Genomic DNA, 12374 nt, shown 5'->3' with positions numbered 1-12374 from the left:
CATATAGAGACAGACAAAGGTTCACACCCACATTCACACCGTCACTGAGTGGGAATTGATCCCACACTGCCCAGACACAAGTCCGGCTTGTGTACTAGAGCGTCAGCGACTGTCCACGATAAATAAAACAAGAACTTAAAAAAACGAATCTCTTTTTTTTCTTTTAACTGCAATAACAGTGTTATGGCAGCAGCGACAGCAGCAGCAGCACAATGGCCCCATACTGAAAAATATACCAAATAAATGATTGAATAAAATAAAGAACTAGATTTATGTTGTTTTGCAGTCCAAGAGGGTTATTTGGAAAGTATTTAAGTAACCACTTGTTTTCAATTCCTTTGAGAGCTTGTTCCGTTGCATTTTTGTCTGTTGAGCTAATTTGAGAAATAATAACAACATCTAAAACACACATTTTGTATCTAAAGAGGGTACTTAATGGGCATATATGCATCTGAAACAGGGAATCATTTTAATATAACATTAGAATCATTATGAGGGGCGGCCCGGTAGGTGGTTAGCACGTCGGCTTCACAGTGCAGAGGTACTGGGTTCGATTCCAGCTCCGGCCTCCCTGTGTGGAGTTTGCATGTTCTCCCCGGGCCTGCGTGGGTTTTCTCCGGGTGCTGCGGTTTCCTCCCACATTCCAAAAACATGCATGGCAGGCTGATTGGGCGCTCTAAATTGTCCCTCTGTGTGAGTGTGGGCGTGGATGTCGTTCGTCTCTGTGTGCCCTGCGATTGGCTGGCAACTGATTCAGGGTGTCCCCCGCCTACTGCCCGAAGACGGCTGGGATAGGCTCCAGCACCCCTCGCGACCCTAATGAGGATCAAGCGGTTCGGAAAATGGATGGATGGATGGATCATTATGGGACTGAGCTTTGTAAAAATGTTTTTTTTTTATATATTACACTGCATGCCCCCCTGTGATACGGCCCTTAATTACTTGATACTTTTGCTCTTAAAGTGAAGTCAGAAATTATTATTATTTTATATAAAGTATAACGGATTAATCTCATTTATTATTTTATTATTCGACGAAAGTAAGATTAATCAGAAAACCGTGTTTAGACTCTCAGAGCACATATTTACCCGCCCTTTTCCATTGCCTCGAGTGCTGCATGGGAACTCAAGCAGTGTCACCGGATCCGCACATAAAGATGAGGAGGAGGCAGAGTCCGGAGGAGGAGGGGAGGGACACAAAATCTTCTCACCGTTCGACTTTGCTCCCTTCGCATTTTCTGCTACAACCAGAGCCCACAAGATGAATTCTGTGGTGAAATGGATTCTCTTTCTTTTTGTCCTCGTCTCTCTTCTTTTGAATGTTATTCTGATTGGAATATATTCCAGCCGGGCACCCAAATGTTCCACTCAGCGCACGCATTCTCTGAGAGGCAAGCACGACGAGCGCAGCCGCGTGTTCGCTGATCTCACTCGGGATGAGTACTTGCAGGTCCAACAGTACATGCTCAAACAGAAAGACTTGGATATATCAACGAGACAGCTCTCCAAGCCCTCCGAAAACTTTTTGTTCTTAATAGAACTTTCTCTGCCCAAAAAGGCGGATGTGTTGTCTTACTTGGACGGGGGCGCATCCGAGCCGGTGCGCGAAGCCACCGTGGTGGTCTTCGATGGATCCAAGGGCCTTATTAAGGAGTACGTCGTAGGGCCTCTTCCGAACCCCAAATACCACCAGGATGTCACCGTGAAGAGGTACAAGACGGAGCTGCCATTCAACGCGCGCACGGTCACCATTGGAGAATATGAATTATTGTTCCAGTTTTTGAAGAAAGAATTGTTCGACAAGCTGCCGGAGCTTATGAAAGAGAGCTTCGGTGCAGACAAGAAGCTAAACCCGTTCGAGCAAATGCCCCGCGGACTGCAATCGGGAGACAGAAAAACCTGGGTGTCTTTGTTCAGGGACATGAGCGGCATGTACATCCACCCGGTGGGTTTCGAGGTTCTCATCAATCACATGAGCTTGGATGAATCCGAGTGGAAAGTGGAGAAACTTCTGTATAACGGTCAGTATTTCGACACGGTAAAAGAACTTCAAGAGAAATATGCTGCCGGATCTGTTAAAAAAATCATTTACAAGGAGACACCTGATTATGGTTCTCTGAAGCCAAAGAGCAAGCCTCTGCAGCTGAGCCCGCTGCAGTACTACACAGAAGGAAAACGCTTCAGCGTCAGCGGTAACCACGTCCTATACCTGGACTGGAGCTTTGCTTTTGGCTTGAGTTCGCTCACTGGCATGCGAGTCTTCGACGTGCGCTTTAAGGGTCAGCGGATTGCGTATGAGCTGAGCGTACAAGAAGCAATGTCGGTGTACGGGTCAGTGACGCCCGGGATGATAATCACCAAGTTTTTGGACTCCAGCATCGGAATAGGCCGTTTCGCACATGAACTTGTCCGTGGCACCGATTGCCCCCATGAAGCCACCTACGTTGACACATACCGATACATCGACGTAAAATCATTCGTTCGAGCCAGGAATTCAATCTGTATATTTGAGCACAATTTTGGGCAGCCTCTGAGGAGACACTTCTCTGACTTTTTTAGTAACAGTTATGGAGGGATGGTGAACAGCGCATTGGTGTTCCGGACGATCACTGCCATAGGAAATTATGATTACATGTGGGATTTCATTTTCTACCAAAGTGGATCTGTCGAAATCAAGGTGCACGCCACCGGATACATCTCGTCATCTTATCTGGTGAACGGCAGTTTGAAACACGGCCACCAGGTGGCAGAAAATGTCCTGGGGAATATCCATACACACTTCATCAACTTCAAAGTGGATCTGGACGTGTTGGGTGAGTCTGAAGTTGCCTTACATGGTCAACACAAATGTTGGGTTTTTTTGTTTTTCTTCTGTCTAATTTGGGGTGGACATCATTTTTATCATACAGAACTTGTGAATTAATTATCAGTCACAAAGACAACGGCAAAACAAACTATTAGCTGCCTGATTTTATGGTAAGGCACTCTGTAACAGCTCATGGTATGTATCCAATAGATGCAAGTCGTTGCCTTGCCTCCATAGTTTGCTTATCTCCTGAGATTTAAAAAAGCAGGGAGGTCGCTGATTTCCCATGATCTTGTTCCTTTTAGGCTTTATAGAGTGTCTCTCCCAGAGGCAATCGCTCCAAAATAACTGGAGTAATGTATATTTGGCCTGATGTTAAAAGAAAGGGAACAGTGAAACCCACTGGCAGTCACAGTGATGCAAAGGTTTCATCCGTTTTATTTGCATTTACTTTGAAAATACAAAACTTTACAAAAATGTTGCTTGATATGCATTTTAAAGCGACACATTTTGTCATTTCGCAAATTACTTATCATGTGCCAATGAATTTATCTATGTTGGTTTTATCTACCATGGGAATAATTATTTGTCATCCCCATCACAGTTTTGTACAGAACATGCATGGCACCACACCGGGGTGGGGAGGCTATAGCCCCATCAGAAAGCAAACAAGATGAGGGCAGTGGCCCTGTCCAACCCCTGAAGTAGCACCAGCCATAGATCTTAAGTCGAGTGGCTTCAAAATAGTGCGCAACAAGCATTCCGCAACATGATGTGGGCCCACAATTTGAACATTTCTGTCAAAGTCAGCAAAGCACGCTGAACGGGTTACAAAGATATAATCAATGACTGCTGTTGGACGGTACCGTCAAACTCATTTCACATTGTGGCCACATATGGCTTCGACAGATGTCAAGTGGGCCGGACCGTTAAAATTATACCAAACTCTGCTATAGATAACCAAAAATCATAATGTATTTCCCTTTTTTTTTTGGTCTAAAGAAGCACAAGAACATTCAGAAAATGTTGAAATGTAATGAACATATCTTTTACAAAATATTTCATGACGCACGTTCGATTTCCTTTGACAAATGTGCAATTTACTTTTATCATTCGCATGTATGCTTTGCAACAGATCCCGCTGATTGTACAAAGGCAACAAACTTTAACAAGTAATTGATATTGAAAAATATAGTAATGCACTTTAATATTAAACGAGATTTATAAAGAAAGGAATTTTAAACCATGTGCACACATGTGCATATAAAATCTAAATTTAATCCCTTCCTACACCTTAAAAACTAGGGAGAGTTCTATTAAATGTGTAAAGAATTAAGTATTCACATGTCCTTGATCACGTCTGCTGTGTTGGGTCTGTCTCAGTGGCAGACTGAGGCTGCTGTTGTCTTCTTCTCTGATCAAAACAGTGTGCCCCCCTAGCAGATACTCCATCAATTGCACTTTATTAAAAATATTCATTCCGTATCTTTTATGCATTTTTTTTACTCTTAAATTATTCTGCAGGCCTGATCGAACCTCCTTGGAGGCCAGCTCTGGCCCATGGGCCATATGTTTGACAACACTGATCTAAATCCTGATCTTCGGGCAAATTCCTACCAAATAATGAATAAACATCTCTGCCTAGCATCACTAATGTGCATTATTATACTTCCATTTAAAAAAAACGACAGAAACTCTCAAGTAAGTAAAATCACGAAAATCAATGTTTTTTTACTCTGCCCCACCCCCACTATCTGTTAAGGCCCTCTCAGTAGAAGTCGAGAAAAAATCCTGGCTACGTGCCTGCAACAGAAGCATTTGTTGCCGGGTTGCAGGGTTTGCATTCCAGAGCTCTTAAAAGTTTTTGATGGGACTGTCTTCCCCTCCAGCCTCGGTGTAAAGTTGTGTATGAACTTAAAACAAGAGAATGAAAACGCAAGCAATTGTACTCGCAAGAAAACAGGGACATTTTAAGCAGAGCGAATTATAAAAGAGTAATTCACGCATGGCAAAAATACAGTCAAGCAACTGGAGTGAGCAAGTGAATAATCGGACACCGATGAGAGGGCCACAGCTGCTCCCTAAAGACAGTTCATTTGAAAATAGACGACAGGTGTTTTGCTGGAAGAACGCTACTTCACATTCACTCGGTACTGAAGAAAACAAAAACACAACCTCAGAGCAGAGTCATGACACAAATATTTATTTGTGAGAAAATGCAGCAAATTTTTGAGATAATTACCTCAGAAATGAGAATCTTTAAACTGTTGTTAGCAATACATTTAAGGAAGATGTGGAGGGGATCTGTCCATTTCCTTATGGCCCTTCTTGGACACAGGTTCTTTCCTTTCTCTATAAGGCGTAGGAAAAAAAAGTAGTGTGTTTCCGGTAACCCTACCGACCGAGAATTTCTACGTCCAAAAAAAACTTTACGGTCGGCATTTTTTTCAAACAACCCTCTACATTTTTGTATAGAGGGTTTACATCGGTGCAAACTCGCGATATTCAAGTTGAGCACGTGCGTCGTTTGCCCCTGTCGTCTGTTTTAACAACATTGAAACATGGCGGCGGCCACGATCTGCGACGACAGTTTAAACCACGTTTTCTATGTTACAGTTGCATGCTCGCACCGTAATGTTAAGAAAATAGCATCCATTGATGTATGGAAAAAAAACAGCAAACTATTTGATGAACACCACGGGCAAAGTAAACACAGAAGTCCCGAGTCCAGAGCGGGAAGAAAACTAAATAGGTGGCGGCGGCACCGGCCGCGGAGCGGCGGGTTCAATGTCTACTTGTTTTATGGTTATTTTGTTTACATTTTTGAGGGGGAAAAAAAATATTAACAAAAAAAAAACTTTGTCCGACCTATGCTGAAATTTCATGTTACTGGAATCTTTTTTGTTTGGCCTAAGGTGAAATAAAGACCCAACACAACGTCGTCTTTTCTGCAGTGTATCACAACCATACACGAATCGATTCGGGCTTCTGAGAGTATCAGATTTCATCAGAAAAGCCCCCCACACTGTCCAGGCTGCTTGGCACAGTCCACGCTGCGCCACTTAGTCCAGAGGGCGTCGACTCAGTGCAGGGGGCGTTGACGCAGCAAAAGCCCGCACAGTGTATCTAAGGAAGTGCGAATGGCTACACGATGCCAACTGCAGAAACAAGCCAGACCTCACCTTCGCTCGAATAAAAATACGGAAAACATACTGATTATCAGAAAAAATTGTCCGTCTGACTTGGAGCGTCACGTCGTCTGTCATATAATAGGCTATTATTATATGAGAAGGGCTTTATGAACGTTTGTACTGTACGTCATACTCCAGTTGATTGAGAGGTCCCGCCTATAAGGGGGAGTTCCAGAAAGTGACTGCGAGTGAGCACACCGCATGTTTGATGACTCTGCCACGTTGTTATTAAAAGTCACATAAAACGTAAACATTGTCTGCTGACCATCTTTACATCGGCTAGGCTAGCTTAGCTGTTGTCGTAGTTCAAAGCTTAATATGTGGCGTGGGTTGGGTCGGCGCCGGAAGTACGTGCTCGCGCTCACGCGCGCACAGCAGAGAGCAGCAGACTATCGACTGCTGAGACGCGCTTCACTCGAGTGACGTTGCTACAGTACGTGCATATTATGGAGCAGCTTCCGGACAAATACAAATTGTCCGCCGTGTAGAGCCATTTTGATCTCCTTTTGGAGAATAAGGTATTTATTAAAGTGCCTCTTGGATTTTTGTCTTATTCCATTGTGTGTGTGTTCTCCTCAACAAGGGAAATAGCATGCATTAAACGCAACAGACTGAAATATAAAACACTAGAGCATCTTATTTTTCTAAATCAAAATTTGTGAAGACAAAGCCCACAAGCATCCTCATTCACACGATTTTCACATTATTGAAGCACATTGAATGATACAATATGAATGCATGGATGTGAATTATACTGTCAAGGGTCAAAGTCATCTTTATTGCCAAATATGCTTTATGTATGACATGCAGCATAGATGAAATTTCTTCCTCTCAATCCTCAGTGCATATATGCATGCAAACATGCTGTGCATTAAACACACACAGCCAAGAAAGGATAGCAGCTACACTGTATAAAAAAGACATGTAATCTGAACAGTATAGACCAGTGCCCATTAGGTAGATCCCGATCTACCGGTAGATCGAAGACAGGTCCCAAATAGATCCGATGAGTGTCGAGAAGAAAAAAAAACAAACAACCATTTGTGGGTCTTTGTACATGTTAGTAATATATTTTTTGTGTTAATATACACTGCACACTAATCAGTCTCATTTTCACAAAAAAAATATTTAAAAAATAAAATAAAGGGGCGGCCCGGTAGTCCAGTGGTTAGCACGTCGGCTTCACAGTGCAGAGGTACCGGGTTCGATTCCAGCTCCGGCCTCCCTGTGTGGAGTTTGCATGTTCTCCCCGGGCCTGCGTGGGTTTTCTCCGGGTGCTCCGGTTTCCTCCCACATTCCAAAAAACATGCATGGCAGGCTGATTGAACACTCTAAATTGTCCCTAGGTGTGAGTGTGAGCGTGGATGGTTGTTCGTCTTTGTGCGCCCTGTGATTGGCTGGCAACCAATTCAGGGTGTCCCCCGCCTACTGCCCGAAGGCAGCTGGGATAGGCTCCAGCACCCCCCGCGACCCTAGTGAGGATCAAGCGGCTCGGAAGGGGGCGGCCCGGTAGACCAGTGGTTAGCACGTCGGCTTCACAGTGCAGAGGTACCGGGTTCGACTCCAGCTCCGGCCTCCCTGTGTGGAGTTTGCATGTTCTCCCCGGGCCTGCATGGGTTTTCTCCGGGTGCTCCGGTTTCCTCCCACATTCCAAAAATATGCATGGCAGGCTGATTGAACACTCTAAATCAGGCATGTCCAAAGTCCGGCCCGCGGGCCAAATCCGGCCCGCGGTCGAATTTCATCCGGCCCTCGGCCCCCGTCATAAAATCAGTGCCGTCTGGCCCGCAGGTTGGGCGCAATGGAACACGTGTTGCATTGACTGAGGTCTCGTAGACTGGCGAGTGATGTTTCATAGAGTACTGCTTCCCTCTAGTGGCTAAATGAGTAATAGCATTCACTAAATGAGTAATAGCATTTAGACACTAGAGGGCATCACTCACGAGTTAACAAGATATCACTCCGTGTTTATATTGACTGATATGTCATATTTCAAATTCCTGTTTCAAATGAACCAAAATAAATTCTTAAGATTGTTGAAATTAAAATAAAAATGGAAATGTGAAACAGACTGGCTTACTAAAATTTGTTGAACAATATTGTTGTTCAATGTAAAGAATGTCAGCCAAGGTCGGCCCCCCCGACATTTTACCACATAAAATCTGGCCCCCTTGGCAAAAAGTTTGGACACCCCTGCTCTAAATTGTCCCTAGGTGTGAGTGTGAGCGTGGATGGTTGTTCGTCTCTGTGTGCCCTGCGATTGGCTGGCAACCGATTCAGGGTGTCCCCCGCCTACTGCCCAGAGACAGCTGGGATAGGCTCCAGCACCCCCCGCGACCCTAGTGAGGATCAAGCGGTTAGGAAGATGAATGAATGAATGAATAAAATAAAGCAGGTAAATCTTTAATTTGTGTGTGTGTGTGTGTGTGTGCGTGCGCGCACCGGTAAGGATAGATCCCGTGAGGTTAGTTGATCAAAAAGTAGATCTTCGATCCAAAAAGTTTGGGCACCCCTGGTATAGACAATATAAATAATATAAACAGCAGAAACAACAACAACAAACAATGGCACTTGTGGCTATTGTGGGTTGAGTGAGGTAGTGCATTGTATACACTTCATCATCAAATCAGTCTGTTCAGTCTGTCAAGTGGGTTGGCTGCAGGCATTTTGAAGGTCCAGCAGGTGGCAGTGGTCAGCGACACAGTATCAGCACAGTATCAACACAGTGTGTCATTGTGTCGAAACGCCTCATGAGGCCTCATGGACCCAGTGTTTGTATTTTTTGTTAAATAGTCACTATTTAATACAATGTTTCTATTTTTTGTTAAATAGTAACTAGTGATGGGCCGGGCTCACAGAGCAAACCACGTGTTGATGCATGTGCTGCTTCATTACGTCACGTGATTGACACATGAACTGCATTGACACAGTCCAGGCTTCTAATTGACACACCGGCTGCGTTGACACAGTCCAGGCTGCTAATTGACACATTGGCTGTGTTGACACAGTCCAGGCTGCTAATTGACACATTGGCTGTGTTGACACAGTCCAGGCTGCTAATTGACACGTGAACTGCACCGGTGCAGTTTAGACTGCATCGGCTGCTTGGCACAGTCCAGGCTGCGCCACTTTGTACAGGGGGCGTCGACTCAGTGCAGAGGGCGTTGACTCAGAAAAAGCCCGCCGCACAGTGTTTATAAGGAACTGCGTCTGGCTACACAATGCCACCTGCCGAAACAAGCCAGACCTCACTCACGCTCGCTTGTCGAAGTTCGTGTCAGTGCAGACTTCGTGTTCGTGCCTTGCCTTCCTTGCCGATTATGGAGCAGAGACGCAAATCATCCGCCGTGTGGGACCATTTTGATGTCCTGGAGAATAAGGTATTATTTATTTATTTATTCATTCAAATCGCTTTCTGTCGCCGAGTGCCTCTCAGATTATTGACATGTGTTTTACCATTCTAATCCAAATACATTTCAAGGTAACTCTTAGTTACTTCTTATTCACATTTCATTACAGGTGAAATGTCATACACCAACAGAAGCACCTCCACCATGCTGAGGCATTATCGGGCCAAGCATGATAATGAAGTTCGTGATACACCCAGTATTACGCCAGGTATACAAACGTTCACTCATCTTTTCACGGTTGCTATGTTGATGATTAATTGACAATCAGTAATTATTATTAGTTGTCTCTCCACTCCATATTTGACAATCAAGCTTCCAGGAAGCAGCTGCTCGATCAGGCACTGCTGAACTTCATTATCAAGTGTCACGTTGTGCCCGAAGCGATTGACAGATCGCTTCGTGCACAACAAAAAATAAGGAAGTGGATCCCCGAGATAGCAGACAGAAAACGAGATCTTGTCAAAGAACAAAAAGAGTCTTTAATACGGAACACAAAATACCCGACAAGAAGAATAACAAAAAGCGCTGGTCAAATAAGGACCAGGGTACAAATAAGGTGACAACAGAAAACGCTCGCGGAAAACAAAAGCGAGGAATATCTGAATAGACTATAGGAATAATTTAAATACAATCAATAACTGGTACGACAATACAATTGCCAAAAGGCTAGGAAGCAATGAGTAATATTAATTTAGGTTTTACTTTCGCGAAGGAACAATGGCGCGGCGTGGAATTCTCCGGCAGTGAGATGACTGCCGGAGTCTCAAAATAAAGGGGGGTAATCAGCCCGAAATTACGGGCAGGTGTGCCGATGGCGGAGGAGAAAACCCGCCACCTGCTGGCGGACGCGCGACGTGACAGTACCCCCCCCCCTCAATGGACGCCTCCCGGCGGCCTACCCGGTTTGGAAGGGTGTGCAGTGTGGAAGTCGCGCAAAAGGGACGGATCAAGGATCCAGGAGCGAGGCACCCACTGCCGCTCCTCAGGCCCGTAGCCCTCCCAGTCGACCAGATACTGGAACCCCTTTCCCCTGCGCCGAGAGTCCAGGATGGCACGAACCGTGTACACCGGGTCACCGTCGACGACCCGCGGGGGGGGCGGCGGCATGGGAGGAGGAGCCAAGTCACTGGAAGACACGGGTTTGAGTAGGGAGACGTGGAAGACGGGGTGAACCTTCATGGTGGGTGGTAGCCGGAGCTTGACTGCAGCTGGGCTGATGACGGCCTCGAATGGTCCAGTAAACAGGGGTCCCAGTTTCGCAGACGTGCCGGCCAGGCGAAGATCCCTCGTTGCCAGCCACACCTTCTGTCCCACCACGTACGAAGGAGCAGGGCGCCGGTGATGATCCGCGATCCGCTGGTTCCTGGTCGCCGTGCGGGACAACGCAGCCCGGGCCTCCTTCCACACGCGATGGGCCCGCTTAAGGTGGTGCTGCACAGAGGGGACCTCCACCTGCCCCTCCTGGGACGGGAACAGCGGCGGCTGGTACCCGTAGGCGGCCATGAAGGGGGACCTACCAGTGGCAGAAGAGACGAGGGTGTTGTGCGCGTACTCCACCCAGGGTAAGTGGTCGACCCAGGATGAGGGACGGTGGAGGCACACACAGCGGAGGGCTGCCCCCAGATCCTGGTTGGCACGCTCGGCTTGTCCATTGGACTGGGGGTGGTACCCCGAGGTCAGACTGGCCGTGGCCCCGAGGGACCGGCAGAACCGCTTCCAGACGCGGGATACGAACTGGGGCCCACGGTTCGAGACAATGTCCAGTGGGATACCGTGGAGGCGAAAGACGTGCTGGATAAGGAGGTCGGCGGTCTCCAGCGCCGAGGGCAACCTGGACAGAGGCACAAAATGGGCAGCCTTGGAGAACCGGTCCACGATCGTGAGGACGACGGTCCTCCCACGGGATGGCGGTAGGCCCGTCACGAAGTCCAGGGCGATGTGGGACCAAGGACGAGGCGGAACGGGCAACGGCTGGAGCAACCCCGCCGGGGGCCGGCGGGAGGACTTGCCGCAGGCGCAGGAGGTGCAGGCACTGACGAAGTCCGTCACGTCCCTCCGGAGCTCCGGCCACCAGAACCGCTGGGCAACGAGTTGTATAGTCCGGTTCACCCCAGGATGACATGCGACCTTAGACCCGTGTCCCCACTGTAAGACTTCCGACCGCAGCGACGGAGGCACAAACAGCCTCCCCGTGGGGCATTCTGCCGGAGCCTGAACCCCCTCCAGAGCAGCTTGGATCCGCTGCTCAATCTCCCACTGCAAAGACCCCAAAATGCACTGGGCCGGGAGAATGGCCTCCGGAGACCGGTCCTTCTCAGCGGGGTCGTGGAGACGGGAAAGGGCGTCAGGTTTGGTATTTTTGGACCCTGGGGAGTAGGTAAGGATAAAATGGAAACGGGTGAAGAACAGGGCCCACCGGGCTTGACGGGCGTTCAGTCGTTTTGCGGAGCGGAGGTACTCGAGATTCTTGTGGTCCGTATAAACTGTGAAGGGCTCCTTCGCCCCCTCGAGCCAGTGCCGCCATTCCTGTAAGGCGGTTACCACGGCCAGCAGTTCTCGATTACCTACGTCGTAATTCGACTCGGCAGCACTGAGTCGACGGGAGAAAAAGGCGCAGGGGTGCAGCCTCTGGTCGACCGGAGAACGCTGGGACAGCACCGCCCCCACCCCCGAATCCGAGGCGTCCACCTCTACGACAAACGGGAGATCAGGGACAGGATGTTGTAATACCGGGGGACTGGTAAACGCCGCCTTTAGGTCTTTGAATGCCGCGTCCGCGGCCGGGTCCCACCTAAAGGGAGCCTTAATAGATGTAAGCCGGGTCAAGGGGAGCGCTTTCTGGCTGTAACCGCGGATAAAACGCCGGTAGAAGTTTGCGAACCCCAAAAAGTGTTGTAATTCCTTACGGCTCGTTGGAACCGGCCAGTTAGTGACTGCCTGCGTCTTGCTGGGGTCTGCCCGTAACTTG

General features: G+C 47.6%; 1 protein-coding gene across 1 annotated transcript in view; it reads left to right on the top strand.

The window, feature by feature from the left end:
• Window positions 1-1154: 1154 nt before the first annotated feature.
• Window positions 1155-12374, top strand: part of aoc2 (amine oxidase copper containing 2) — a 30544-nt gene continuing 19324 nt past the window's right edge. Inside the window, exon 1 of the mRNA XM_052049647.1 lies at window positions 1155-2812. Coding sequence (XP_051905607.1) covers window positions 1261-2812 — 1552 coding nt within the window. The 5' untranslated portion in view covers window positions 1155-1260. The remainder of the gene's footprint in view (window positions 2813-12374) is intronic.

Source organism: Hippocampus zosterae, chromosome 17 (genome assembly GCF_025434085.1).
Source record: "Hippocampus zosterae strain Florida chromosome 17, ASM2543408v3, whole genome shotgun sequence".
NCBI classification, from domain to species: Eukaryota; Metazoa; Chordata; class Actinopteri; order Syngnathiformes; family Syngnathidae; genus Hippocampus; species Hippocampus zosterae.
The sequence above is the reverse complement of the archived record's forward strand: the minus strand, read 5'-3'. Positions and strand labels throughout refer to the sequence as shown.